Source organism: Moschus berezovskii, chromosome 4, assembly GCF_049115385.1.
Source record: "Moschus berezovskii isolate FMDL1 chromosome 4, NW_MosBer_1.0, whole genome shotgun sequence".
Lineage (NCBI taxonomy): Eukaryota > Metazoa > Chordata > Mammalia > Artiodactyla > Moschidae > Moschus > Moschus berezovskii.
The window spans coordinates 72,319,913-72,346,915 of NC_142463.1; the positions used below are offsets into that span (position 1 = coordinate 72,319,913).

The following is a 27,003-nucleotide window of genomic DNA, read 5'->3' on the forward strand; positions in this document are numbered from 1 at the left end:
ATGCAGCTGGGCAGAGTGGAACGGAGTGGACCACTGGGTAGGCTGCAAATGAGCCTGAAGAGAGAGCACAGTAGCAGCCCCGCAATTTCTAAGCAGGCGGGCTCGGAAAACCGCAAGCTGATTGGAGCGGGGACCAACGGTTTTGTAAGCAGAGGCATTTGCAGGGCAACCACGCGGTTTTTACTTGGTTCGTCTATTTCATGTGGCTTTCGGGTCGTACTGATAGGAATTACAGGGAGCACTGAAACCCCGGGCCCGTTCAGACAAACCCTTGGATTCCTGGCGACCGCGCCCTTTCGAGCAGCCGGAGACTCCCCAGCCGACGGCCGCGCCGCCTCCCGGAAACCCCGCGCTGCTCTCGGGCGCGCGCCCCCCGACCGCTCGCGGCCGCTCACGCATGCTCCCCGCGCTGCCACGCGCGCGGGCCCTTGGCCGCCGCCCACGCAGCCGCGAGCTCTGGCCGGGCGGGCTCGGCGGCTGCGCTGCGCCCGCCGCGCCGGCTGCCGGCTGGGACGAGCTCTCGGAGGATGCTGCGGCGCGGGGCGCGTCGCCCCCCTCAGTCCACCAGAGCCCGGATGCCTCAGAAATTCGGCTCTGGGTCTGTGGGGAGCGAAATGCAACCCAAGCTCTTTTCTGCCGAACCCCGCGCAAATAAACACACACAAACATTCACACAGACGTCGCCGCGACCAGCGCCCGCCGCGGCGGATCCCGGCCGCGTGCGGCCAGGGAAGAGCTCGGGACCTGGGAGGGGTCGCTGTTCGGGACCGGCCGCTAAACGCTGCGACGTAAGTGCCCGGCGTTACCGGCCCGGCTAGGAGGCGCAACTGCCGGCCGGAGGCCTGCAACGCCGGGGCGGGGCCAGGCCGGGCGGAACCGGCCGCGGGAGAGCGGGCGGGCGGGGGAGATCGGAAAGGAAAATAGCCGGGGAGGAAGAGCGCGGGCGTGGTTTGTCCTGCTCGGCCAGGTGCGGCGGCGCCCAGAGCGGGCGGCAGGCCGGGCTGCGGCTGCGCTCAGACTCACCAGCCCGCGCGCGGCGCCCTCGCAGCCTCCCTTCTCTTGCAAGGCTAAGCCGACTTTATTAAGAGGCGGTCGCCGAATGAGGACGGGCGCCAGCGGCCGCTGTTTGGAAGTGCCCTGGCCTCAGTGATACAGACCAACAGTTATGGGGGCGGTGGGAAGAGCGCGGGCAGTCGCCTCTGGCTTAACAGAGCAGATGCGCGGAAACTCCAACAGGTGGCTCCGTGGCGCAATGGATAGCGCATTGGACTTCTAGAGGCTGAAGGCATTCAAAGGTTCCGGGTTCGAGTCCCGGCGGAGTCGGGGTATTTTTTCGACCCCCCTGTTTTCTTTTCTACACCAGTCATTTCTCTGCTTTTCTTAAAGGGTGTGCACTCGCCTTGCATTCTCTGCCCGCTGTCTCCACTGCCTTCGGCTTTCTGCAGCTCTTTTTCTTGTAGACGCTCTCACTTCTAGTCTATCACTCCCCCTGCTTCCCTGGCTCGGTGACTGGTCCAGGGCCCTGCCGACTCCGGAGCCTGATCCGGGAACTGGGAAAAGCGGCCCGGGCGGCCGCGAGGCAAGGCCTCGCGGTTTCGGCCTAAGCAGAACGCGGGGGTGGCCCAGGTCTCGGTTGTTCGGGAGAGCTGGCTCCAGACCCCTTCGCCAGGGGCGCGATTGTGGCTGCTAGGGAGGGAGGGGCGAGCGAAAGACAAAGAAACGCGCCCTCACGGTGAGCAGCCCTCCAGCCCAGAGGGCTCCCAGATTGTCACGAACTGGAATCCCGTGGGATCCTGTCACAAATGCAGATTTCTGGACGTCACTCCAGTGCGGCCCAGGAATCTGACTTTCGAGTAAGAACGCCTGTTCCTCTCCTCCATGATTCTGGTGCAAAGAGACCCAAGGTCCACTCTGCCTGTCAGCTCTTCTAGGCATGGCTAGCTTGTACCTCTTCTGACAACGGACTGAGCTACCGCGAAGCCCTTCAGACAATTCATATCTTTGCATGAGATTAGGGTTCTACCTCGATGAATGCGAATAAATTAGTGAGTGAATGAAATTTTAACAGTGCTGCAACAAACAATTCATGCAAAAAATACAAAATCCCAAATTGTCAAAAAAAGTACAGGGAAGAGTAAACATCTTTCTTCTTCCTATTTCCCAGCCCTTCAACTCTATAAGCCATCAGTGAAAATTGTTTCTTGTAAATATTTTCAGATTTATTTCATGCACAAGTCAGCATATCTGCATCTCCCCTCTATGTTTGTTGATGTTATTGATGTAGGTGGTTTCGCGCTGCCGTTGGTGGTGTGCTTTGCTTGCTAACTCACTTATTAATGCAATAGAACTGCCTTGTTCCATTGTACCTAAGTATCGTAATGATTTAATAGTCCCCAATAGTTGGCTATATCAGTGTTCTGTATTTTCCTAGTGTTTCAGTGAACATCCTTATTCTTATATTACTGTACACAAGTGCAAATTTATCTGTAGGACAGATTCCTAGGAAATTGAATTGCTGGGTCAAAGGCTTATCTGTGCGTTCTTTGATAGATATTACCAAATTGCTTTCATAGAGATTGTATCCATTTTACTGTCACTAACAGTGATAAAAGTGGCATTTCAAATTTGCTTAGAAGAGGGAGGAATGTTCATTGTCGGTGATTCTGAGACAAAATTCCCACGTCAGTCCTTTTACAGAGGTACATTTCAGATGAAAATACAAATAATATGACCATCAAAAGCACTAAAATAAAATGTGATGAAGGTATTTAATAACTTGAAGCAGTATAACTCCAAACCTGCTGCTGCTGAGTCACTTCAGTCGTGTCCGACTCTGTGTGACCCCTTAGACGGAAGCCCACCAGGCTCCCCCGTCCCTGGGATTCTCCAGGCAAGAACACTGGAGTGGGTTGCCATTTCCTTCTCCAATGTGTGAAAGTGAAAAGTGAAAGTGAAGTCGCTCAGTCGTGTCCGACCCTTAGCGACCCCATGGACTGCAGCCTACCAGGCTCCTCCATCCATGGGATTTTCTAGGCAAGAGTACTGGAGTGGCTTGCCATTGCCTTCTCCGACTCCAAACCTAGAAGCCACTAAAAAATCAATAAATTCAAATATATGGATTTCTGTAAGACAAAAGGTAAAATACCATAAACAAAATCAAAAGACAAACTGGAAAAGAACAATTATAGTACATATCACAAAAAAGGGCTGGTTTCCTTAGTGTGTAAAGAACTCCTTCAAACCAATAAGAAAATGACCAGTGATGGAATAGAAAAATGACCAAACCCACCACACACACAGTAGGTTATCTAGAAAATATATTTGGGTTTGTTTTCTTTTAAATAGACATTATATTTTTGGCTTTAACTTCTTTTTTAAAGTTAAATCTGATAGTTTTATAGACAACCAAGATTCCTGTGCTGTTTATTATTTGCACTACTCACCTACCTTTCTTGTTTTTATTTTTAAAAATGTTAATTGAAATACAGTTGATTTACAATGTTGTGTACAGTATAGTGATTCAGTTATATATAAAAATATTCTTTTTTTTACATACTCTTCCAGTATAGGTTATTATAAGATATTGAGTATAGTTCTATGTCTACTGTTATTTTGTATATAGAGGTCTGTACTGGTTAATTCTAAGTTTCCCATCCCCCCTTACCTTTTTGGTAACCATAAATTTGTTTTCTTTGGCTGTCAGTCTGTTTCTGTTTTGTAAATAAGTTCATTTGTACCGGTTTTAAAGATGCATATAAGTGATATCATATGCTATTTGTCTTTCTCTGTTTGATTTAATATGATAATCTCTGGGTCCATCCATGCTGCTGCAGATGGCATAATTTCATTCTCTTTTATGGCTGAGTAATATTCCATCATGTGTGTGTATGTGAATACCACATTTTCTTTATCCATTCATCTGTCAATGGACATTTAGGTTGCTTCCATGTCTTGGCTATTGTAAACAGCATTGCAGTGAACATTAGGATACATGTATGTTGATTCAAGTTAGAGTTTTCTTCAGATATATGCCCAGGAGTGGGGTTGCTGGATCATATGACAACTCTTTTTAGTTTTTAAGGAGCCTCTTTAGTGGTCTCCACAATGGCTACACAAATTTACATTCCCCCCCAGTGTGTAGGAGAGTTCCTTTTTCTGCACACACTCTCCAACATTTATTATTTGTAGACTTTTTAATGATGGCCATTTTGACTGGCATGAGGTGATACCTCACTGTAGTTTTGATTTCCTTTTCACTGATAGTTAACCACATTAAGCATCTTTTCATGTGACTGTTGGCCATCTGTATGCCCTCTTTGGAGAAATGTCTGTTTAGGTCTTCCACCCATATACTGATTGGGTTGTTTTTTTGATCTTCTTAAGCTGTATGAGCTGTTTGTATATTTTGGAAATTAATCTCTTGGTAACATTGTTTGCAAATACTTTTTATACTCTGTAGGTTGTCCTTTTATGGTTTCCTTTGCTTTGCAAAAGCTTTTAATTAGGCCCCATTTTTTAATTTTTATTTTCATTACTCTAGGAGACAGGTCCAAAAACATTCTACTGTAATTCATGTCAAAAAGTGTCCTATCTTTTCCTCTAGTTTTATGGTATCCGGTTTTACATTTAGGTCTTTAATCCATTTTGAGTTTTTTATATGGTGTTCAAGATGTTCTAGTTTCATTCTTTTACAGGTAACTGCCTAGTTTTCCCAGCACCATTTATTGAAGAGACTGTCTTTTCTTCACTGAATATTCTTGCTTCCTTTGTTGTAGATTAATTTTGACCATAAGTGAAGGAATTTACTTCTGGGCTTTCTGTTGTTTCATTGATCTGTCTGTTTTTGTGCCAGTATCATACTGTTTTGATTACTGTAGCTTTGAAGTCTCAGGTCAAGGAGCCTGACTCCTCCAGCTCTGTTCTTTCTCAAGATTGTTTTGGCTATTAGGGGTCTTTTGTGTTTCCTAGAAATTTAAAATTTTTTTGTTCCAGATCTATGAAAAATGCTATTGGTAATTTGATAGGGATCACATTGAATCTGTAGGTTGCCTTGGGTTATAGAGCCACTTTAACAATATTGATTCTTCCAATCCAAGAACATGGTACATCTTTTCATCTGTTTCTTTCATCTACATCTATAGTTTTTGGAGTACTGGTTTTTGCCTCCTTTGGTAAGTTTATTGCTAGGTATTTTATTATTTTTGGTGTGATGGTAAATGGGATTGTTTCCTTAATTTCTCTTTCTGCTATTTCATTGTTGAGTGTATAGAAATGGAACAGGTTTCTAGATATTGTGTATCTTGCAACTTTACTGATTCATTGATGAGCTCTGGTAGTTTTCTTGTGGCACCTTTAGGGTTTTCTGTGTATGGTATCATGTCACCTGCAAACAGTGACAGTATTAGTTCTTCCTTTCCAATTTGGATTCATTTCCTTTTCTTCTCTGATAACTGTATCTAGGATGTCCAAAACTATTAATATGTTGGATGAAAGTGGCAAAAATGGGCATCCTTGTCTTGTTCTTGATCTTAGAGGGAATGCTTTCAGCTTTTCATCAATGAGGATATTAGCTGTGGGTTTGGATGTTATGTTCTGTGTCAGCCCTCTGAATTATGGATCCCAAGCTGGAACAGCACAAGATGGGAGGCTGGATGACCAGTTCAGGGCTGTTGAGGTCATCTAGGTAAGAAAATGATGAGGGCTGGAACTAGGGAGGTGGTTTGGAGAGAGGGATAAGGATACAAATTGAGAGATATTAAAGGAAGCCAAACTGATGGGACTTGATGAATTAAGTGATATATAGAGGAGCAGGGGCAGTCAGGAAAAAACTCCCATTTCTAACCAGGGACTATGGGTGGATGCTCAGTCACAAAGGAGACAGAGAAGTGGGTCAAGTTCAGATTGCATGAGCCTGAGGTCTCTGTGGAACATCCTGGAGAAGATGTACAGTGGCAATTGATATGCAATGCCAAGTACATAGCAAGCTCTCAGTAAATACTGAATGAAAGGACTAAAGGAAAGGACTAAAAGGAAAGTAGGTATTTAGGGAAAGAGGGAAGAGAGAGAAAGTCTAGAGCCCAGGAGGCTGATCTAGGCTTGAGATTTAAAATTCATTCACCTACAGATGGCACCTAAAGCTCTGGACCATGTGAGGTCATGCGGGGGAGTTAGATGGTGTATGGAGAGATGAGGGTTGAAGACAAAAACCCAGAGCACAGACAGTTGAAGGACAGTCAAAGAGTGAGTTCTTCAGAGAGAACAGAAAGAGTAGCCAGGGAGGTATTAATAGGAAGAAATCCAGGAAGAAGCATTATCTCCAAAAACTGATGGAGTAAGTTTCCTCTTGAGGACGACCGAGTCAAGAGGAAAAGGAAGACATCTCACATTTTTCTAAACACCTGCTTCATGATAGCAACTTTATTTAACCCTTGCTATTTAATTATCCCCCCAATCCTAAAAAGTACAAAATCTCCCCATTTTACAGATAAGAAAATTGAGGTGCAAAAATGTCATGGGGGTAAGGTGAAAGGATTAGCCTAAGCATGATAGAAGAATGTCTGCTCTTCTAAGGCAAGCAGGAAGAGGGCAGAGCTTAAAGCATGAAGATGGAGAAGGGAAAATTATAGGTTTCCATGTTTGAGGACCTGTTTACTTTGTGCCCTCTTTCACTGCTCTGCCTCACACACTCAGAATTCAGGAAGGTATTGACAAAGTGGGAACTCTGCCCCAAAGGTGGAGACATTCCTATCTTAATGCCACCTATAGCCAGTACAGCCCTTAAAAGACCAGGGGCTCAGGGAGGTTTCATTCCAGTTTCCTCTTGATCTGAGGCTTTCTATATCAAAAAATTAAAAAAATATTTTATAACGTCATCCACCTTCTATGGCAGCTACTTGATCAGGAGACCCAGGCTCCTTACTTTTCCATCTTCAAAAATGCAACTTCCACCTCATGGTCCAAGATGATTGCTGCTGCCCCTGCCATCAGGTCAGCATACTAGTTAGTGGGGAGAAGGTAAAGGGACAGAGCCTCATTTCAAGCTCACCTTTCTTTGAGGACACTTCCCAGAAGTTGCACAAACCACGTTCATTCACATCCCATGGAAAGGTGGGACCATTCCCAGCTAAAAATCATGTTATGTTAACTGTAAAAGAAAGGGGAAAAAATCCAGCAGTTTCTGCTGGTGACGCTGAAATAGGTATGCACATAGCTATCAGTTCAGTTCAGTTCAGTCGCTCAGTCGTGTCCGACTCTCCGCGACCCCATGAATCACAGCACGCCAGGCCTCCCTGTCCATCACCAACTCCCGGAGTACACTCAAACTCATGTCCACAGAGTCGGTGATGCCATCCAGCCATCTCATTCTCCGTCGTCCCCTTCTCCTCCCGCCCCCAACCTTTCCCAGCATCAGAGTCTTTTCCAGTGAGTCAACTCATCTCATGAGGTGGCCAAAGTATTGGAGTTTCAGCTTTAGCATCAGTCCCTCCAATGAACATCCAGGATTGATCTCCTTTAGAATGGACTGGTTGGATCTCCTAAAGTGGAACAGAATTATACATATTAGCTCTGTGACTTTAGGCAGGTTACCTCTCTGTGCCTCAGTTTCTTCATTAATAAAATGATGAGAATAATAGTAGGACTTATATGGTTTTTCCAGTGGTCATGTATGGATGTGAGAGTTGGACTGTGAAGAAAGCTGAGTGCTGAAGAATTGATGCTTTTGAACTGTGGTGCTGGAAAAGACTCTTGAGAGTCCCTTGGACTGCAGGGAGATCCAACCAGTCCATTCTAAAGGAGATCAGTCCTGGGTGTTCATTGGAAGGACTGATGCTGAAGCTGAGACTCCAATACTTTGGCCACCTCATGCAAAGAGTTGACTCGTTGGAAAAGACGCTGATGCTGGGAGGGCTTGAGGGCAGGAGGAGAAGGGGACGACAGAGGATGAGATGGCTGGATGGCATCACCAACTCGATGGACATGAGTTTGGGTAGGCTCCAGGAGTTGGTGATGGACAGGGAGGCCTGGCATGCTGCGATTCATGGGGTCGCAAAGAGTCGGACACAACTGAGTGACTGAGCTGATCTCCTAGGTTTACCTAAAGGTTACCTAAATTGTTATATACGCATGTGTTTCATACATACATACGTACATACTGGTTACATAAAACAAGTTGTAAGTCCTTAGAAAGTGCCTGGCACTTAGTAAGTGCTATAGTGTTTATTAAAAACAAAGTAAAAATAAGCAGAGTGAAATGGGAATTCCAAGGATGCACGTATTGGTGGGGAAAAAACAAAACATATTTTATGAAAAGATGTAGAGCGTCAGCTCACTGATGCCTGGGACGGTCCTGTTCCTCCCCCGGGCGCCCCGAGCCCCTGGCCTGTTGCCGTGCGCAGAGAAGTCGCTCCCAGTGCTGTTTCCTGAATGGGTGTGAAAGGTTGGTAGTATTCTGTTAGGTGGGTTGGAGGCAAGGAGAATACTCTAGGTGGAGTTAACCACATGAACAGAAATAAAAGGTGACAACTTCCTGTATCCAGCACAGTAGCTAGCGTGCACAGAACATGGTGTATGTTGAGTGACCTAATATTCAATATCAGCTAGTTTGGTCTGGCTGAAATCTGTCAGTTGGGTCCAGGGAGAAAGACACATCACTTTAGGGAATGTAATATGGGGAACTGTCACATAAGTGATCAAAGTGTAGGTAACCCAGAAATTCCAACAGCAGGAAACCTCTTATCACCCTAGTGCCAGCAGGACATGGGAGGAGGTGGTGTTCCCAGAACCCAGACTCCTGAGATATCCAGTGGTGGGGGATTGCCTGGTGGGAGCTGGGAAATGGCAGAGCTGCAACCCAACCCAAGCCAGAGAGGGAGAGAAATACCCTCTTCCCTTCTGTCCTCATCTCAGGTCAGTGTCTCACTGGAAAGTCAATTTGGCATCTGGGAAATATTTCTTGAAGTGCAGAGCAGTGAGAGAAACAGGCAGATGACCAGCAAAAAGGCAGTTTGGAGCATAAGCAGGGGAGTGATGAACATAAGCCTGTGGTGGTGTCCTTTTATGGAGTCTTGAATGTCAGATCTTGAATGTAGGGGTTGCCTTATGTTTTGTTAGGCAGAGGTGGGCCATAGAATGTAAAAAAGCAGAAAGACATTGTTAAAACCATTTTAGGAAGACTTCCCCAATGGGGAAGATGGAGAACAGGAAAATAGTAGCTTCCCTTTGAGTACCTGTCATGTGCCAGGTATGGCGCTAAGCATTTATCTCAGAAAGATGATGTGTCTGGTTCTGGATACGCTGAGTTAGAGAAGACTTCACAATAACGTGGATGGGCATGTTACAGAGTTAATAGGAAATTTGCATCTGGAGCAGAGGTGTAGAGATGTAAGGGTGGATGGACCTCCCTGGTGGTGTACTGAATGAGAATCTGCCTGGCGATGCAGGAGACATGGGTTCGATCCCTGGTCCAGAAGATTCCACATGCCGTGAGCAGCTAAGCCCATGCACCACAATTACTGAAGCCTGCGTGCTCTGGGGTCCACGAGCCACCACTACTGAGCTCGCATGCTGCAGTTACTGATGTGCGCACCTAGAGCCTGTGCTCCACAAGAGCAGCCACATTGACAAGCCTGCTCTCCCCAACTAGAGAAAACCCACATGCAGCAACAAAACTAAGTGCAACCAAAACAAATTATTTAAAAGAGATGTAAGGATGGAGACTTTGGTGTTTCTGCAGAGAAGTAAGAGCAAAGCAGGAGAGGGAGAACAAGACATTCAAGTTAGACAGTACAGAGGAAGAAGGTAAGAGGGCAGGTGTTATGGGAGACCAGCAAGCAGTGGGCAGAGTAAGAAAACCAGTGAAGAGAAAAACAGAGAGAGAAGCAGCAGAAAGTTTACCTTCCTGCAGGCGCCGAGAGAGGCTGGAGCTTCAGGAAGGGTCAGTAATGTCAACATTTCCTGGCCAGGAGAGGTGAAGCTCAAGACAACAGCTACTGAAGAGAACAGCTGGATGCGTGGAGGAATGGTTTCTCTTGATGGATTAGGTCACAGAAGGAACAGTGGGTATTTCCTTGGCTGGGAGTGCCAGGTGCGAGTAACAGGAAAAAAAAAAAAGAGTAAACAGATAAAGAAGCGTCTCACCAATGGATCCAGATTGATTAGGGAGGAAAATGTACCCTGATGGGGGTGGAAGACTGGGAGGGACTAAAATACTTGAGATCAGGAGTTTACAGTCTTTGGAGTCTACAGGACTTTGGAGCCACCTCAGATAATTCCAAAGTGCAATCAAGGTTGGGTTAGAGCGAACTGGAAGGAAGTCTAACAGAACAGACTGGGATAGTCAAAGTCCAGAATCTTGACCACTGAACAGTTTCAAGCAGTGAGTCTAACTCCATGATGGTGATTGACTGAGGTGGAGTGGAAATAGGGTGACTAGAATTGGTGAGACTGAGCCTGAGAAACTGCAGGCTTGTCTTGGTTCAGTTGCCTCTGGACAGATCAGGATAAAGATTTTCACTAAAGGAGAAACCAAGAATCAACCTTATAGGACTATAGTCAGGTAAAACGTGAAAGGGTTTACATCATGATTCAGCAGTCACCAAAGCATGAGGAGAGGCACTGGGCCTGTTGTGTACTCTCTTTTCACCTCACTTGGTCATCTACCTCCCTCCTGGCAGGTGGGGGCAGCTGACAGTTGAAGCAGGTTAAGTGGCAGACTTGGCTGGAGGGGCAGATGTTACAGCTACATCAGCCAAAGTTCGGATGAGCTTTACATTACAGAATTAAGCCATGACTTGTTCTCCTAGCTCTCTGTTTCACAGCCAGCCATTTTGATTTGTGTACACATAAAAATGTATACACATACATTTAAGGGAAAAAAATAGGTTTTCCTGATAAAACCTTAACATATAGAAAAATTTTATTAACTATAGTGTGTATATAGTTTTTGTTAGTACATTACTCCTGTGAACTTCCCTGAGTTATGGGGGTGGAGGAGTGGATGTAGGAGGGAGGGACTGAACAAAACTTCATATAAACATTTCTTCATATAGATGACCACATGCACGTATTTCTTTCCTGCCACTGAAAAAGGCTGAGGAACACCTCACAGTCATTTGTAATAGTTCTCACTGTTTTGGGGAGCTAAAATTCATATGGTAATTTGGTAACTGAACTAAATCTAATTATGGTTTTCATAATCCACGTTTCACTTTTCTCCCCTTAATGAACAAGACCTCAGAATTTGAGTACATTGCATGGGATCTGAGGTCAAGATTTTGGCACCTGAACCATACCAGCTTCTGCTCTGCAATTCTGCCCAGGAGGTTGTAACCATAAGGAAGATGAATCAATGGAAGACAAAGTATACCACTCATGTAATAGCTTTAGAAGAGCACCGTGACTACAGACTTCTCAGGTAAGCTGCGACTGAATGACTTATGCCCCTGTCATCCTCTACCTTTTATAGAGAATGCCTGGCTCAGGAGAGCCCAAATTCTGATTTCTTACCTCATTTGGAAGAATGACAGGCCTGCCCCCTAACAGGGCAAGAGTGACTGAATGCAGATGGTTTCTGACCTGTTAATACATCAGCCCTGTTTATTTGTGAAAGTATAGCCTAATGGGTATCTTGGGCTCACCTCAATCTGGTTAGCACCTCCTCTTCCCTTAGGAGGGGTAACTAGGAAGGAGGCAGATGGAGAAAAGCAGGACTTCCTAAATACTGTGCAGTGCCACACAAAAGGTGTGGGTCATGATTTGGTTTTCTAGCCAATTTCTATGCTGTTGTTTAGTCACTAAGTTGTGTTCCACTCTCTTGTGACCCCATGGACTGTAGCCCACCAGGCTCCTCCATTCATGGAATTCTCCAGGCAAGAATATTGGAGTGGGTTGCCATTTCCTGCTCCAGGGGATCTTCCCAACCTAGGGATTGAACCCATGTGTCTCCTGCAGGCGGGAGGCGGGTTCTTTACTGCTGAGCCACTGGGGAAGCCCTTCTATGCTGTACTACCATTAAACTGAAGATAAATTTTAAGAATGTGTTAGGTCTTCGAGATCTGCTCAGAAGCCAGCTGAATGACTTCATCTGATGCCATGTGGAGTACAAGCCATCTAGCCCAGCCCTGGCCCGCTGGATCATGAGACCGAGTGAAACAGTGGCTGTTGTCAATCACTGAGTCTTGGGGCAGCTTGTTACACAGTGATAACGAATAAACACCTATCACCTGAACCTGTAAGTCTCCCCTTTCTCACAGCCAGTGTTCAATGTTTATTGGTAACTTTACATTTCAGAACCACCTCCATAGTTATCTAAACTCACATTGCATAGTTTGAAACATTCCAACTCTGATAAAACACTGATCTGCTTAAGACAAGTCATGCTACTGACCCTGCTTCAGGGAAATTATAATTTGAATGCATTCTGTCTTCACTTTTAAACAATGAGACCTGAATTTTACATTCTAGTCAGATGCTTTTGGGAGTTTTGTAAATCATTTTGTTTCAATCCTAACTGCGTGCTTTCAATAAGATGCTGCAGATGGTTATTCTAAACAGTAGTTGTCATTACTTGAGAGACTGAACTGAATAAGCACCTGCACATGTTCCAGAGATGATACTGAAAATTTTTTCATGTGATTCTTATATTTGCTATATTTAGAATGCAACCCCTTGAATTTATCCCAGTTGTTCAAAGTTTCATTAAATGTTTCTATACAGATTTTCTTCCTTTTAAAAGCCTGCTATTTATTCTCTGAACAGCCAAGCATGGCTTGTAGTCTGACAGTCTTGTTAGGGAACCCATGAGATATTTCCTCAGGTCTTAAAAATAGGTATAATGGTGTTTCTCTAAAGCAGTTGTTTTTAATCTCATGGCAGAACAGTGAACAGAGCTGATTTTTGTATTATGATTCTAGGAAGCTGAGAACCTGCCTTCATCAACTGCTAGTTTTCTAATTTCTTCCATCTTCATTTTCCTTTCCCTAATTTCCTTACATTAGGAAAAAAAAACCCAACAACAAAACAACCAAAACTAGCATTGCAGACCATTTTTTTTAATAAGCTGTCTTAAAAGCACTTCAGGTATCTTTCAAGAGCTCCTTAAGGTATTCTGAAGGCTCTTCTTTCATTACACTGTATCAGCACTTAGTACACTTTATAATGCTTTTCAGCTGAGAAGTCATGGTACTTCTGATAGTCATTAGCCTTCAGATAGCTCCAGTAAGTGAACTGAGTTTAGTTCACATAAGCCAAAGTCACTAAACCTGTTTCTCAATGCTTGCTTTGCTTAAAAAAAAAAAAAAATCCATTATTCAAATATAGGTTTTTGTAGAAGCCTGAGGGCACTAAGAGACTTCTCATCTTTACCTATATATATTTTGATACTGTTTTGAAGATTTAAACTTGTGAAGATCAAATCTGAGATACAGCTATGCATCTTACCAGTTTTAATCCCTTAAAGTAAATGTTAATAGAGGTGACTTAAATTGATTTTTATTTGAAGTATTTCAGTATTTCAATGAATAAGTTATTTTATATTTGTTAATAACTCTCTGCTTTGTTCCAAGTTATTTATGTGACTTAAAAAAATACATAAATAAAGGGACTTCCCTGGTGGTCCAATGGTAAAGACTCCATGCTCCCAGTGCAGGGGGTGCAGGTTCAAAACCTGTCAGGCAACCAAGATTCTATAATTTGCAGTGCAGCCAAAAAAAAAAAAGACTGCAATATCCTGGAAAAGAAAGATTATTAGGTAAAAAACTAAGAATATCTGCATAAAATAAACTTTAAAAAATACATATAAAATAAAGAATCAGTGGAGACAAAAAAGAGCATGTTACAGTGTAACTGTAAGTAAATACAGTGGACCCCTGAACAACACAGGTTTGAAGTGGGTGGGTCCACCAATAGAGTTTCCAGCCACAGTCCATACTAACGCACTACATGTTCCGCGGGAGTTGACCAGTCGGTTCTCAGATGTAGAACCGTGGGTACAGAGGGCCTACTTTTAAGTTTTTGACGTTTAGCTGCATGGGGCTCAGAGCCACTCACCCCTTTGTTCAAGGGTCAGCTATCCTCAGAATACATTTTGTGAGCACCTCTAAGGTGGGTTAGTGAGGCTGGCACCTAGGTTCAGTTCTCTTATCACTGCTTCCCAATCTAGAAAGCTCAAATGCTGCCCTGTGTGGGAAGGATTGGAGATTTCCAATTTTGTATTCCTGTAAATGCACTATAGTGTCCCAAATATGTCATAACTGCAGTTTTGAATACCAGATAATTCAACCTATTCTCGCATTCATGAGTCAGAAACCAGCATGCAAGTTACAAATAGATAAAAAGTTGACCCATCTCCTTGAGCCTGAGAAAAAACGGTAAATTCTCAGTTGCACAGAGAAACACAATACAAAAGGGCCACCAGTTTTGAGTGTTCTAACACCCGAGTAGCATGAGTTGAAAAAACATTCTGCTAAGAATGTCTCCTTCTGGAAGAATATGTATGGGGTAAATGCTTCTTGTTTTGATAGTTAATTCTCTCATAGCAGGTCCTTAACGTAAAACTTGGAATACTCTTGAAATAAAAGCTTTACTATAAAAGAGAACAGATACAGATGCTTGCCTCACTCCGCCTATAATTGTCATTTAGTTTTATTACTAGGGTGCTTGTGATCCTAAGCAGTAAACACAAAATATGAAGTTTCTTATTTAATGAAATCCCAAGAAAGCAGTATGGTAGAAAATAGAGGTCCTGTAAATAATGACATAAAGGAAGCAATAAGCCACCAAGAAGCATGAATTGAAATGAGTAGTGTTCCTTGGGTGTCATGAGTTGCTTAGCCAGGATGCATATTTCTGCCCCTGGAGACTTTACCTCCTGACCAAGTTAAAATTATTTGAATACTATTCACTGGAACACAACATTGAATATGGATAAAAATCTGTCTTACCTCCTGTTTCAGTTGCTAAGGAAAGAAAATAGCTCTCCCACTTCTATCTTTAACCCAAACTTTCCAACTAGTCACAGCTTCATTTAGTTCTTTGGTCATATATTAACATACACATGCTCCAACACTTAAAACATTTCTTTGATTTCAACTATGACTTTTACACTTGCAACAAGATCTCTGTATCCCAGCTTTACCAGTTTCCTGGATTTGAATGTGCAACTGACATAGGGCATCATCTCCTCCCTATGTACGTCTCTACATAATAATTACAGTATTGCTTATGTATCTTTGAAAATACTACTTTAAAATTTTTGAAAGTTAGCAAACTTTATATTTTCTCAATATTCTGATTGAGGTTCTTTTCCTTTTTTTCCCTCCTCAAAGGGTCTAAACATGAGTGGATCTTTTGTAGACACACCTATTTTAGTCCAGGCGGCATGTGACTGATTCTCTCTCAAATCAACTTTTTAAAGAGAAATCCCCCCAACAGGGCCAGTCTCTGTTACTTTATGTGACGGTCATGCTGATTTTTAAATTATCTTTAGTAAATAAAGAGGAAATGTACAATTTTGTGATTTGCTTGGTGAATCTTAATTACGGAACTTCTTCTTCTTTCGAAACTTCTTTCCTGCTGCATTTGCTGCCTTTTCAGCCATTATCTCTGAGTACTTTCTTCGGTTATACCTAAAAAGAAAAACCAAACCTTTAAGTTCTAAAGTATGACACACCAGACATTAGAAGTTAATGTAACCTTTTGGTGGTGTTTGGGGGGCAGTGGGGGGTAGAGGTGATGGGCAGGTGCTTCTAAATTTTTTTTTTTTTTTGCATTTTCACTATCGAGCACATCTGTACCAAGTTCCATCATGAATAAGAAGCCACATTAGGAGTTGGAGACAGAGCAGTGAACTAGCCAGCCACAGTCCCTGCCCTCAGAGCTTGTAGTCTAGTAAGAAAAAAGTGGCATGGTAGAGGCAGGCTTTTGGAAACTTTCAACCACTAGAGACCCATGCTGTAATTTCTGAGACTGCTATCATGAAGATTACAAAATGTAGGTCAATATATGAAGGAAGCAAAGACTCAATCACCATGTACCCAACACCTCTGTGGGATAGAAAGACACAGACTTAAGAGATAGGAAAATGGGAGGAAATCTGACAGTTTGAACATGGGACTGAAGGAAGAAGGTGGCGTTAAGGACTTGCCCTAACATGTGGAGGGCAATGCCATTCAGTCATGAGAAACAGGACACTGGGAGAAGACTAGAATGTATAGGAAGGACGAAGTTGGAAGACCCCAAGTTAGCTCTCAGAAGGGCTTATGAGATACTCATTAGATGTTCCTGAGGCAGCAGCAGGTTATGTGGCTCTGGACTCAGAAGAGATCTAGACTATACATACACTTGAAAGTCAACAATAAACAGATTAATACAACTTTGTGGGGATGAGATTTCCAGGGAGAGAGAAATAAGTGAGAAAAGAGCATTGCTTATTTCTAAAAGTTTCACCATTAGCCAGAATCATTAAAAAGTTTACATAACACTTGAATTAAATGTTTTCCATGCCTATATATTAACATAATTTTAAAAAATCCCTGATAAATATTTTCACTTTTGCTATTAAACCAGTCTGGAAGTTCAGCAGTTATTTCTATATGAGGCATGATTTTAAATCTATGCTATACACATACCTGCTTCAAGGAAATTCAAACATACTTAACTGCCCCCATCTCAGGGGGAAAAATAATCCAGCTCCATTCACTAGCTGTGCCTCTCTCGTCTTGCTCACAACATCTCTTATTTCTTCAATTCGCTCTCAAGTACCGTCCAGTCTAGTTTCCTCCCCATCACTCCCCTAAAAACTCCCGACAAGGTTACTGTGTCATCCATGTACTAAATCCAGAGAAGATCTTGGTTCTCAGCAGCATTTATTCCTGTTAACCACTCCCTCTGGCTTCTACCTGCCTGTAACACTCTCCTTCCTCGTCTTCTATGACACTGCTCTCCTGGTTTTCTTCCTGCCTCCCTGACTTCTTTCCTGGTCTCCTTTGTGGGCTCCTCCTCTAGTTAGTCTCATTTCAGCAGTGGTTCTGAATCGAGAATACTTATGCACACCAGGGAACATCTGAAAACGTTTGAAGACATTTTTGAGTGTCATGAATTGGGAAGGAAGGGAGTGCGCTACCAGCATCTAATAGGCAGACACCAGGGATGCTGTTAAAGATCCTACAGTGTACAGCCTCCCTAAGAAAGAATTATCCCACCCAATATACCTAATAGTTCTGTTGAGAAACTGTGCTAAAGCATTTAAAAATCTTGAATTTAAAGTTTTTGCACATTCTAAAGGAAAACACATTATAAAGTGAAACATAAATTCCTTTACCTTCTGAACTCAGAATCAGCCAGCAGTTCCTCCACAATAGTTCTCTTCCTTTGTTTCTTTGGAACTCGTGAATGGTAGAAGTCAGCAGGATTGTCAACAATGGTTCCAATCTATGAATGAATGAATAAGTCATGCAATACCTGAAAGCCAAGCTGTTTTCATATCTCAGGGGAGCTCTAACAAAGTATATTTATAGAAAGAAATGGAAAACACGGCTTATATTTTACCAATATGAAAGTTCTGCATTTCTTAAAAATACCACTTATTCAACCTGCACGGGGTCCTACTAGTGACATTTCTTCATTAAAATTTTTGAGTAAAACTAAAATTCCTTCTATGTTTAAGTGCTAGACTATAAATTCTTGATGAATAGTCTAAAGAGAGGAAAAATGGGACAGATAAAAATAACACCTTTTTAGTTTTCCAGTTTAACAAGATTGATACACACATTCTACTATATACCTGTTAGATCTCCTAGGTTATCATAAATGCTGCCAGCTTAGAACTTTCTTACTGAACACTTGGCATTTGTTCATACATTCAACCAAGTAAAATATACAATGTCTGCTATGTGCCAGAAACTGTGCCAGGGTTAGGGAAACAAAGAGTATCTGGTCCCTGCCAGTGAGTGGCCAGTTTTATAGAAGATCCAAAGAGACATGGCTAAAAATGAAAGCATAACCTAGTATTATGTTGAACAAAACACTACAGATTCTCTGAAAACTAAGTGGCCAATTCTACGAAATGGAAGTAAAGAAGGTTTCATAAGGATGACATTTTCACTTGGATTTGTATGGGTAAAATTTCACCAAGCAAACATGGCAGAGCCAAACACTAAAGTCAGAATGACTAGACTAGTATGTGCATATCCTGAGAAGACTGAGCAGCTGAGTGTGTTGAAGCTAGAGGGCTATGTGACCAAAATAAGGGTTAGTGAACTGGTGTGAGTGCAGATTGTAAAGGGCTACATCACAGGGTAGATATTCTATCCTACAGGTTATAAAGAATCACTGGTGGTATAACTGAATATCTTGATACCACTGAGGTGTATCATTAATATATGGTACACCCATCTTACAGGTTCCATATTTAGAGAGCTCATCTAGAAACCTAGTTACCATTCAGAATACTGTCTTTCGATGAGGAAACCCATTACAGGCTGATGGCTATCTGAACTGGGTTCTGGCCATTATTACATGGTCCAAGCAGATATACACTGTAAATACACATTTAAAAGGAAACAAGTCACTACAGTGGTTTCCAGACTAAAATCCTCAGAATATCACTACCATTATTCTTTTTGCTTCATACCTGGAAGTGCTTAGGGAAGCCATCTCTATCATTTTTCTTGTAAAACCTTTTTGGGTCCATGCTAGCTCTCATCTTCAGTGCTCTGAGATCATTTTTCAGTTCATCTGTCAGTTCTGGCGCTTTCATACCAAACCATCCATCACCTGCTGTTTTTTGTCGCTCTTGCTGAAATTCAAAATTCCAAAACAATTAGAAAATTCTAATTTTTAATAAGTAGTGTATAACTATACTTCATTTCAATATTATCAAGAAAATGTCATGAATTAAAAACAAGGTTACTTTACAGGAATGTATGTACTAGTCTCCAGATACACCTTTCAAAAAATGAATTAAATGACAAAAATTCATTTCTCTTGATAGACACAGCACTATCAGTGTCATAAATGAAGGCTCCTTAAAATTTATCTTGTATCTCAGCAGGAACTGCTGACTTGTTGGCAGAATAGCTGACAATGTCGATTTTTTTATTGTCTGAGATAGCCTACAAGATGTAAAGTATAAAAACATTCTTTCTTCTGGAGCCTTTCTGTAAACATTTAACATTTTTATTCAGTCACCGAGTTGTCTCTTAAGAGTTACTCTCTCCAACAAGCCCAGAATTTGTATTATTTCTAAAATTCAAAACCTTTCTATTTTTTGAAAAACTTACACCAAGTTATTTGCTTAATTTCATTTTTTTGTTCATAAGCAAATATTGTTTACCACCTGCCAGGGTGCTCTGGTCATGTCAGTGACATTCCTGGAGCACCATCCTCAAATTCCCTCGTGTACCATCCATAATTTCTTTACGCTTATTAGTTGAAATGGAAGTAGTGCCCTGTATTTTACTCAAGAAATTCCTTGCTCTCATTGGGCAGACTAAATAGGCTGGTGTTTTTAGCTGGTTACATTACTTCAAGAGCCAGCAACAGAGTTCCCAGCCTTCTGTGAATAGTACCTATAAGTCATGACACAGTACGGTGTGGACAGTGACTTCATATGCTGGCTGCCACTGTTTTTAATGAAGGGAAAAAAGAGCTGTATCCAAATGCACCAATCAGTGCACTTTTACTTTGTGAAAATTTATATGAAACATGTTTATGAAACCATATTTTATGGGCTCTTAGACATCTGTGATAATTTTCTTTGGGAACATATATTTTAATTGTACAACCATGTTAGACAAGCTGAATATATATAGTCAAACACATTAAATGTTCTAAATAAGAATCACTGTACTTACTCTGCGTTTTTTCTGAAGTTTATATTTTGATTCCCTATATGGTGGGACACAGTAGTTTTTTTCAAATTCAGGAGTAATGACAGTTTTCTGCAGAAGCTACAAAAATATTAAACTGGTTTTAAAATAATGTCAAAATGTCAGTATTTTTTTCAATATTTCTGCCTTAAAAAGGAAACATCTCCCACACCGATGACTCCAGATACATTAACCCTCTTTACAGACAGACATACTACTGCAAAGTTGTTCCTGTTCTTAAATCTGTAAATTATATAAAAATAAAAATGCTTTAGGAATCAAAGAGAAGGGTTATTTTAGGGTATGTATAAAATTAATATTCATCTCAAATTTCTTTTTCTAATTTGAATTTGCACACACCAGACATACATTAATGTGTCCACTAGCATTTCATTGGCCTGCAAGCAGCCACCTGCACCAACCAACTGGAAAACAAAGACAACAGAAACAATGCTATAGTGTTCTGGAACTTCCTGAAAAAACAAACAAAAAAACACCCAACTAGGGTAAGTTCTTTTGATGTTGACAAAACAGCTTTATGTGATCTGAGACCAGCTAGACTACTAATAAGAACAGCAGTACATATTTTGATTAAACAACAAATGCTTTTAATGGTACACCAATTAAATCTTGCCATCAAGCAAATCTGCTTTTTGCAACTCAACAACATATCGAAGATGTTCTTTCAATGTCAATTCATACAAAGATCAACTTCATAGCTGTTATGCACAATTTTTCTTGGTATTTAGTTTAACAGTCTCCATTAAATTTTTTTCCATTAAACACTGTAAACATCATCTCTGAATACTTGTGATTATTTCTGTAAAAGATTCCAAAATGTGTCATTTAAATTTTGATCAGTTCAGTCACTCAGTCGTGTCCGACTCTCCGCGACCCCATGAATCACAGCATGCCAGGCCTCCCTGTCCATCACCAACTCCCGGAGTTAACTCAAACTCATGTCCATTGAGTCGGTGATGGACATCCAACCATCTCTTTCTCTGTCGTTCCCTTCTCCTCCTGCCCCCAATCCCTCCCAGCATCAGTCTTTTCCAGTGAGTCAACTCTTTGCATGAGGTGGCCAAAGTATAGGAGTTTCAGCTTTAGCATCAGTCCTTCCAATGAACATCCAGGACTGATAATTTTGATAGGTACCACTAAATTGCCTTGATTCCAAGTAGTATAAACTCCTACCAGAAGTTAATCAGTACTTTTTTTTTTCCAAAAAACATAGCTAACACTGGTGATTATCTTTTGTGTTTTGTCAGTGGTACCTCATGAATCTTTCCATTTGCTGATCATCTTTTTGTGTATCTTTTTTTTAGCTCTGTGTAAGTCTTCTTCTGTAGAATGCCTGCATTTGTTTGGGGTGGGGGGTATTCTTTTTCATTTTTATACAAGATTGTGTTATTAATTTGAAGAATTATATTCTGTATCTTAGTGGTATTAAACCCATGGCCTTTTACTTATCTTTGTTTAGCTGTTTTTAATTGCGTAAGTTTAAAAATTTTATGTAGTCAAATGTTAATCTTTTCCTAAATGTCTTCTGCGTTTTTTGATTACTTGCCTAGGGTAATTAAATACTGTCTTAATACTGTGTATGTGACTAAAAGGAACCTCAGACTCATTAGTCATTTCCCTAGAACAAGAACTAAAGACAGTTCACAAAACTGTTAGCCCGCAAAACAGTTCACAGGAACGCAGCAAATATTAACTTGGTCAATAACATTTGCAATTATTAAATCCTCAATTCAAATTTAGGACTAGAAGTTGCTGGGTAGCACAGCAGTGGTCCAGACTTTCCTGTCAGTCAGAGAAGAGTGCATGACATTTATTTTATAGGTTATTAAGAGCTGGTTGTGTATCAAGTACTATAGTAGGGTTTAGAGTGGCTCTCAACTGAGAGCAACTGGCAATGTCTGAAGACATCCTGAGGTGGGGGACACGAACTGGTAGAGATGGATGCTATTGGCACCTATGGGGTAGAGGCTGGGATGCTGCTAAACATTTCTGCAATGCACAGGACATCTTCCCACAACAAATAATTATCCAGCCCAAACATCAGTTTTGCTGAGGTTGAGAAATCCTGTTTTTTTCAGTGCTAAGAACACAGCAGGTAGACAGAGCCAGATGAACAGAGGCACCTTGAAACGCTCTGGGGAACCACTCAAGGACTTAAACAGGAGAATATCATGGTCAGATGGTATTTTGTGTTTTTAGAATGAGAAATCTAGCAAGACCATTGAGGATGGCTTGAAGAAGAGGAGGCCAATGCAGTGGTCTAGATAAAAAGTAAAACAGAAGTCACTAGTCAGTGACAGTGGGATGGAAAGGAAGGAGTGGAATATTAATAGAAAGTATATAAGAAACACTGTCTTTTAGGCTTAGTTACTGATTACAAAAGAGAAATAGATTCTGGTGTCATTAACCAGGATAAATAATACAAGAGGAGGAGCTGGTTCAGGCAAGGATGAGAAGGGCAATTAGTGAAGTCAGGTGCCTGAGCACATCTGAATGAACAAAGAATAGGCACCTGAGTTTAAACACCTATGAAGGCTGCAAGACTAGAAAATACTACGGATTTAGGAGGAAGCCATTCAAGGTGGCAGCAGAAACTGAGGGCTTGTATAAGGTTACCTAATGTATAATTTCCTTCTAAAACTATATGTACAATTTTATATCTGTGAGCATATATGCGTTTTCCTGGTGGGGTTAATGGGTACTCACAGCTTTCAGATTGTCAACAGAGTCCAAAGCAGTGAGGAATGAAAAGTATGTCAAGAAAAAACAAAAAAACTCTGGGATCATAACTGGTGCTTGCCAGAAGAGGAACACTGATCCTACATTAGTTTTCAAATGCCACCTTCAGCTGGGATTTTATGATAAAAAGAAATGACTCTCCTGGAAAGAGAGAAAAGCACAGGTGGCTAATGTGATTTCATTGCAGGAAAACTAGTTTCTTACCAAGGACTAATCATTTCTAGAAGTGACTGGTGAGTTCTGTGAAAACCAATGGGCTACTCTGCGCAGCTTACCTCATCTTTCCTTTTCTCTGTGATCTGTGTTAGGGTTCTTTTGTTCAACTGTAGCTTGTCTGCATTGAAATTAATATATAAACCACCCAGCTCCTTAATATTCAGTCCAGGATCTATGCTGCTGCTCGTCAACTTCAGACTGAAAAAGAAATGATCACTTTTAAGTGATTAAGAAATAATCTTTAGATTATTTAGCAATTCAAAATGAAAACTGAGACTTTTCATTTAGAAGAAATTATAGGGTAAATAATGAATTAAGCCTTTTGAGAGCACATCCAAATTTATTCCCCAAATTTTCTTAAAAGAGGATTAAGGACATATTATAGTCAACAGACTTCATACACATATTTTACAAGGAAAAAATTACAGAAAATAGGAGGAAATACATCTGGCATTTAGCTCAACTTCGTATGTAGGTAGTAAATTAATAAATGTCCATATTCTTCCATCTCAAAAGCCAATGAGACAGACAGGGCCTTCTTTGTACTGCTAAGTTATCCAAACTTGGAATGTTTCCTAGAGTATTTAAGGACATTTCGTAGTGCCTCTAAATCAGTGAGTTTTAAACAACAGTGAGCATCTGTATTTTCCACCAGAGCTTAAAAAAATGTAACTATCACACCCTAGATCCACCAAATCAGAATCTTCAGCAGTTGGCTTGGGCTTCTGCCATATTTATGTAATTACTAAAATCTTTTTTGTAAGTACATTTATAAACACTTGGACTTAGTTTCTTCCCTAATTATTCATATAAACTGAGCAGTTTAAAGTTGCCATAAACAACCTCTATTCAATTACAGTGCCTTGGCAGTGATTCTCAGCCCTGAGTGTATGTTACAGTTATCCTGGGGAAAGGGTGTGACTTGTAAAAAATAAGGACATTTGAGACTAGTCTCAGAGATTTCACTGGTTCAGAGTGAAGACTGGTCATCTGTTTATGTACAGTTCCTTAACCAAGGATACCTCTATTTTCAGTGTATACACTGCCACCAAAGGCCTGTGCCTGGGAAAAACAAATCTGGAAAACAGAAAAACTAAAGAAACCTCCCCCAAAGAGTGCTTTTTAATGGCAGTAGATGGGATTATAAGTTACTATTTTTCTCAGTTTTCCTATTTTTCAATTTCTCTACAATCAACATGCATAAAAAAGCCAAATTACCTTCCTTCCCTTTTGTATGTTGTGCTTAATAATCATGCAAGAAAATCTTAAAAGATCATTTTTAACACACCATCAAACGAAGTACTTGTACCTCTCACCAGTGGGAAAAATATGACTAACAAAGGCACCCACATAAACAAGGGAAACCCTGACAGATAAAGAACCCAAAGCATTAATTTTTTTCAGTTCCTATGCTTTGTAATATTTCTATGGTAAATTACTGCCACTTGAAGCAGGTATCAAAAGCTTACTTTAAAAAAATAAAAGATAAAACTTACAGTTTAGATTTTGTGTTACTTAGCAAGTCGTCTTCATCACTAAACTCATTATCTTTATTTTTGTCATGGTCTGATAGTTCTTCTTCACTTTCTTCCTCTTCCTCTTCTTCCTCCTCCTCCTCCTCCTCACTGGCAACCTCACTTGCCTTGTCTTCTTCATCCAAGTAAAAATTTTTATCAGCACTCAATCCAGGAGTAGTGTCAATCACAAACAACGCATTGTCACGTGACAGATTTTCTGCGTCTCCATTTAGGGACTCTTTGTTACCGTTATTTTCAACAAAACACACAGTGTCCTCTTCATTCTCACTGTGTTCAGACTGCTGGCTTTCATCACTGCTGAGAACTAACAAAACAGAATCATCTTTATCCTGCGCTGTGCTGAACTCATGATTACTGGGTTTGGTATCACTCTCAGAATCTACCTCCGTTTCTTTGCTCATGTCTTCACTAACACCTCTGACTGTGCACTCTTCTTCATCACTATCACCACCATCACCAGGTTCTGAACAGTCACTTGTTCTTACGGCATTCTTTCTCTCTTCATTCCATCTGTCCATTTCCACAACTGCAAATCTTTGAGCTAATGATTTCATCACAGCCTCACAGTTTAGAATTGAGGACTCTGGTGTGGTTTTGTTACTTTCAGGGGTTGAATGCCTTTGAGAAACTAACTGCTGAAGGCCAGTGTCCTGAAGCTCAGAAAGATTCTTCAACTGAGAGTTCGTCTCATTACCTTCTTTTCCCCCATCTATTATTTTTTTGGATTCTTCATCTAAACTTTTACAATTCTGCTTTGTTATTTCTTTGAGAGGTGAAATGCTGTCCTGCTTTCCCTCTTTTATGGTAAAATTTTGGGTTTTTTTCACTGCTGGTTTTTTTCCTGGAATTCCAAAGAAGGAATCATCATCAGGGTCATTATAAATTTCATTATTAGAGAAATTTGGCTTATTTATCTGAGAAGGTGATCTTGCTGGTAAACGAGAAGTTCGTCTGTTAACTGAACCCTCTAAATTCACAGGAGTATGTATAATTTCCCTCTCATTTTCTAGTACAATCTTAGTATCATTCTTCTCAGTTTGTGCCTGTAATTTCCTTTGCATACTCCTTGTTGTTCTCCTAGTTGCAATTCCAGAAAATGAAGAAATGTCTGAGCATGATGACTCAGCATCAGAAATAACTTCCACATGGGATTCTTGCTTTGGCTCTCTTTGGGATTTAGCCTTACTTCTGGTTGTTATTTCTGTGGGAAGCATAATTCTAGAAATACCTGAAACATGTGATTCTGCTTCAGAGACTTCTTCTTCAGTATGAGACTCACTCACCCGAGTTATTTTCAGCCTTTTCCTTACACTAGAAACTGGGGTGCCTGCAACTAAGATCTGTCTTCTCCTAGTTACTCTGAAAATAGGATCCTGGACCTCAGACACAGAAGAACAATTTGACTCTGCTTCAGAGATGTCGCCATCTGTCGAAGGTTTGTTCATTTCTGGTAATGAGGCTGTAGTTCCATGCTTCCTGGTTTTAGGAGCTGGATTTCGTTCTGGAGTGGTCTGTGATACAGCAGTATTTGGGTTATCAGGTGAAGACCCTTTCCTGCCTTTTGGGTGCACCTTAAGTCTTGGGACAGCAGAATTCTGTAAGCCAAATACATTGTAATTTAGGTAGGGCTGGGACAAGGGCAAAGTGAATGAGGCACTCCCTTCAAAAGCAAATTGTAAGGGGGCACTGGAAAAACTCAATAAACAAAATTAATGCAAAACAGTAACTACCACCACCACCCACAATTAAAAAAATCAATAGCTAGATACTGGATCTGACTTCGTATTTGCAGGCCCTGCCTCACTAGCGTCACCTCAGTCCTGACTTTAGGAAACAAAATAAATAACTGCAAATAAAAATCTTCCTCACGCAAGGTCACAAGTGCTTGGTGGACCTACATTCCGGCCCACATACAAGAAAAGAACAAAGACGCCAACGATGTGTTCAGGAAAACACGCCAATGGAATCAGTCGCTGTCCTTACTTTTCATATCTACGTGTACTAATACTCCCTTCCCTTCATCGCAGCATCAGAGGCAGTAGACAACTAGCACCACGGAATTAAGAGGTGACGTCACCGCAGCCCTCTCCCGTCCAGAAGGAAGCCTTGTCGGGGCACAGTCAGTCTTCCCACGTGAAAACGGTGCCTTCTCCAATCCACGCTTGGTGGCCGAAATTAATCCTCCGTTAGCAGTAAGGTTAAAAAGCGAGCAGTGCATCTGCATTACGGAGCTGAACTACGCAATCAAGTTACCTAATCTATTACCTGCCAAGCATGACCTAAAAAGATCCCAAAGTGGTCTTTAGAAGCTACAAGCGCAGAAGCGCGCCGCCAGTTCTGGCTTTTCTGCCGTTCCTTCCTGAGGTTCCACGGGACCCCTGCACCGCCCACCTTCCTCAGCACCGCTCTGCGAAGCAGTTTGAAGAAATTAGGGAGACTTTCGAGTTTTCCTACCTTTTGCCGCGAGCTTTCAACTGACGTGGCTTGACTACCGGCCCGAGGCCCCGCAGACCTAGTAACCACCATCTTCCAGGCGTGCGGCCCCTCGGCCTCCCTCTGTTCCCGCGCCCCGGAAGTACGTCAGAGAGGCGCCTCACTCGCGTTTCCCGCGAGAATCTCGGAAC

General features: G+C 41.6%; 2 protein-coding genes and 1 non-coding gene across 6 annotated transcripts; 2 read left to right on the top strand and 1 right to left on the bottom strand.

Moving 5' to 3' along the window:
* On the top strand, nt 1-12,327 carry LOC129540385 (uncharacterized). The gene is made up of 3 exons (XM_055401419.2): nt 1-144; nt 264-788; nt 11,230-12,327. The coding sequence occupies exons 1-3, from the start codon at nt 1-3 to the stop codon at nt 11,326-11,328; spliced, it is 768 nt and encodes a 255-aa protein (XP_055257394.2). The 3' UTR covers nt 11,329-12,327.
* Nucleotides 1,239-1,323, top strand: TRNAR-UCU (transfer RNA arginine (anticodon UCU)). Its single transcript is given in 2 exon segments — nt 1,239-1,275; nt 1,288-1,323. It is a non-coding gene; the product is annotated as a tRNA-Arg (tRNA).
* DNTTIP2 (deoxynucleotidyltransferase terminal interacting protein 2) lies at nt 6,856-26,978 on the bottom strand. 4 transcript variants are annotated; one of them, XR_008682658.2, is made up of 9 exons: nt 26,834-26,978; nt 24,338-25,974; nt 22,901-23,039; nt 19,851-19,946; nt 18,629-18,793; nt 17,318-17,427; nt 15,505-15,623; nt 9,895-10,071; nt 6,856-8,420 (listed from the first exon to the last, which is right to left on the bottom strand). XR_008682658.2 is itself a non-coding variant. In XM_055401350.2 (8 exons), exons 1-7 carry the CDS (start codon nt 26,903-26,905, stop codon nt 15,530-15,532), a joined length of 2,313 nt encoding a protein of 770 aa, XP_055257325.2. In that variant the 5' UTR covers nt 26,906-26,978; the 3' UTR covers nt 6,856-10,071; nt 15,505-15,529. The 4 variants fall into 4 exon arrangements, 3 of the variants coding, with proteins under 3 accessions (XP_055257325.2, XP_055257326.2, XP_055257324.2); XM_055401350.2 differs by having other exon boundaries at nt 6,856-10,071; XM_055401351.2 differs by lacking the exons at nt 6,856-8,420; nt 9,895-10,071 and adding an exon at nt 12,716-13,726.
* Nucleotides 26,979-27,003: the final 25 nt, after the last annotated feature.

What these genes read in the sequence shown, in the direction of transcription:
- LOC129540385 (XM_055401419.2), top strand. Translation starts at nt 1, where the DNA reads ATGCAGCTGGGCAGAGTGGAACGGAGTGGACCACTGGGTAGGCTGCAA. An exon ending in GAGCGGGGACCAACGGTTTT is followed by an intron (nt 145 to 263) that starts GTAAGCAGAGGC and finishes GGGCCCGTTCAG; the next exon opens with ACAAACCCTTGGATTCCTGG. An exon ending in CGGCCGCTAAACGCTGCGAC is followed by an intron (nt 789 to 11,229) that starts GTAAGTGCCCGG and finishes TTAATGAACAAG; the next exon opens with ACCTCAGAATTTGAGTACAT.
- DNTTIP2 (XM_055401350.2), bottom strand. Translation starts at nt 26,905, where the DNA reads ATGGTGGTTACTAGGTCTGCGGGGCCTCGGGCCGGTAGTCAAGCCACG. An exon ending in CAGAGAAAAGGAAAGATGAG is followed by an intron (nt 19,947 to 22,900) that starts GTAAGCTGCGCA and finishes ATATTTTTGTAG; the next exon opens with CTTCTGCAGAAAACTGTCAT. An exon ending in AACTTCAGAAAAAACGCAGA is followed by an intron (nt 18,794 to 19,850) that starts GTAAGTACAGTG and finishes TTTGAATTTCAG; the next exon opens with CAAGAGCGACAAAAAACAGC.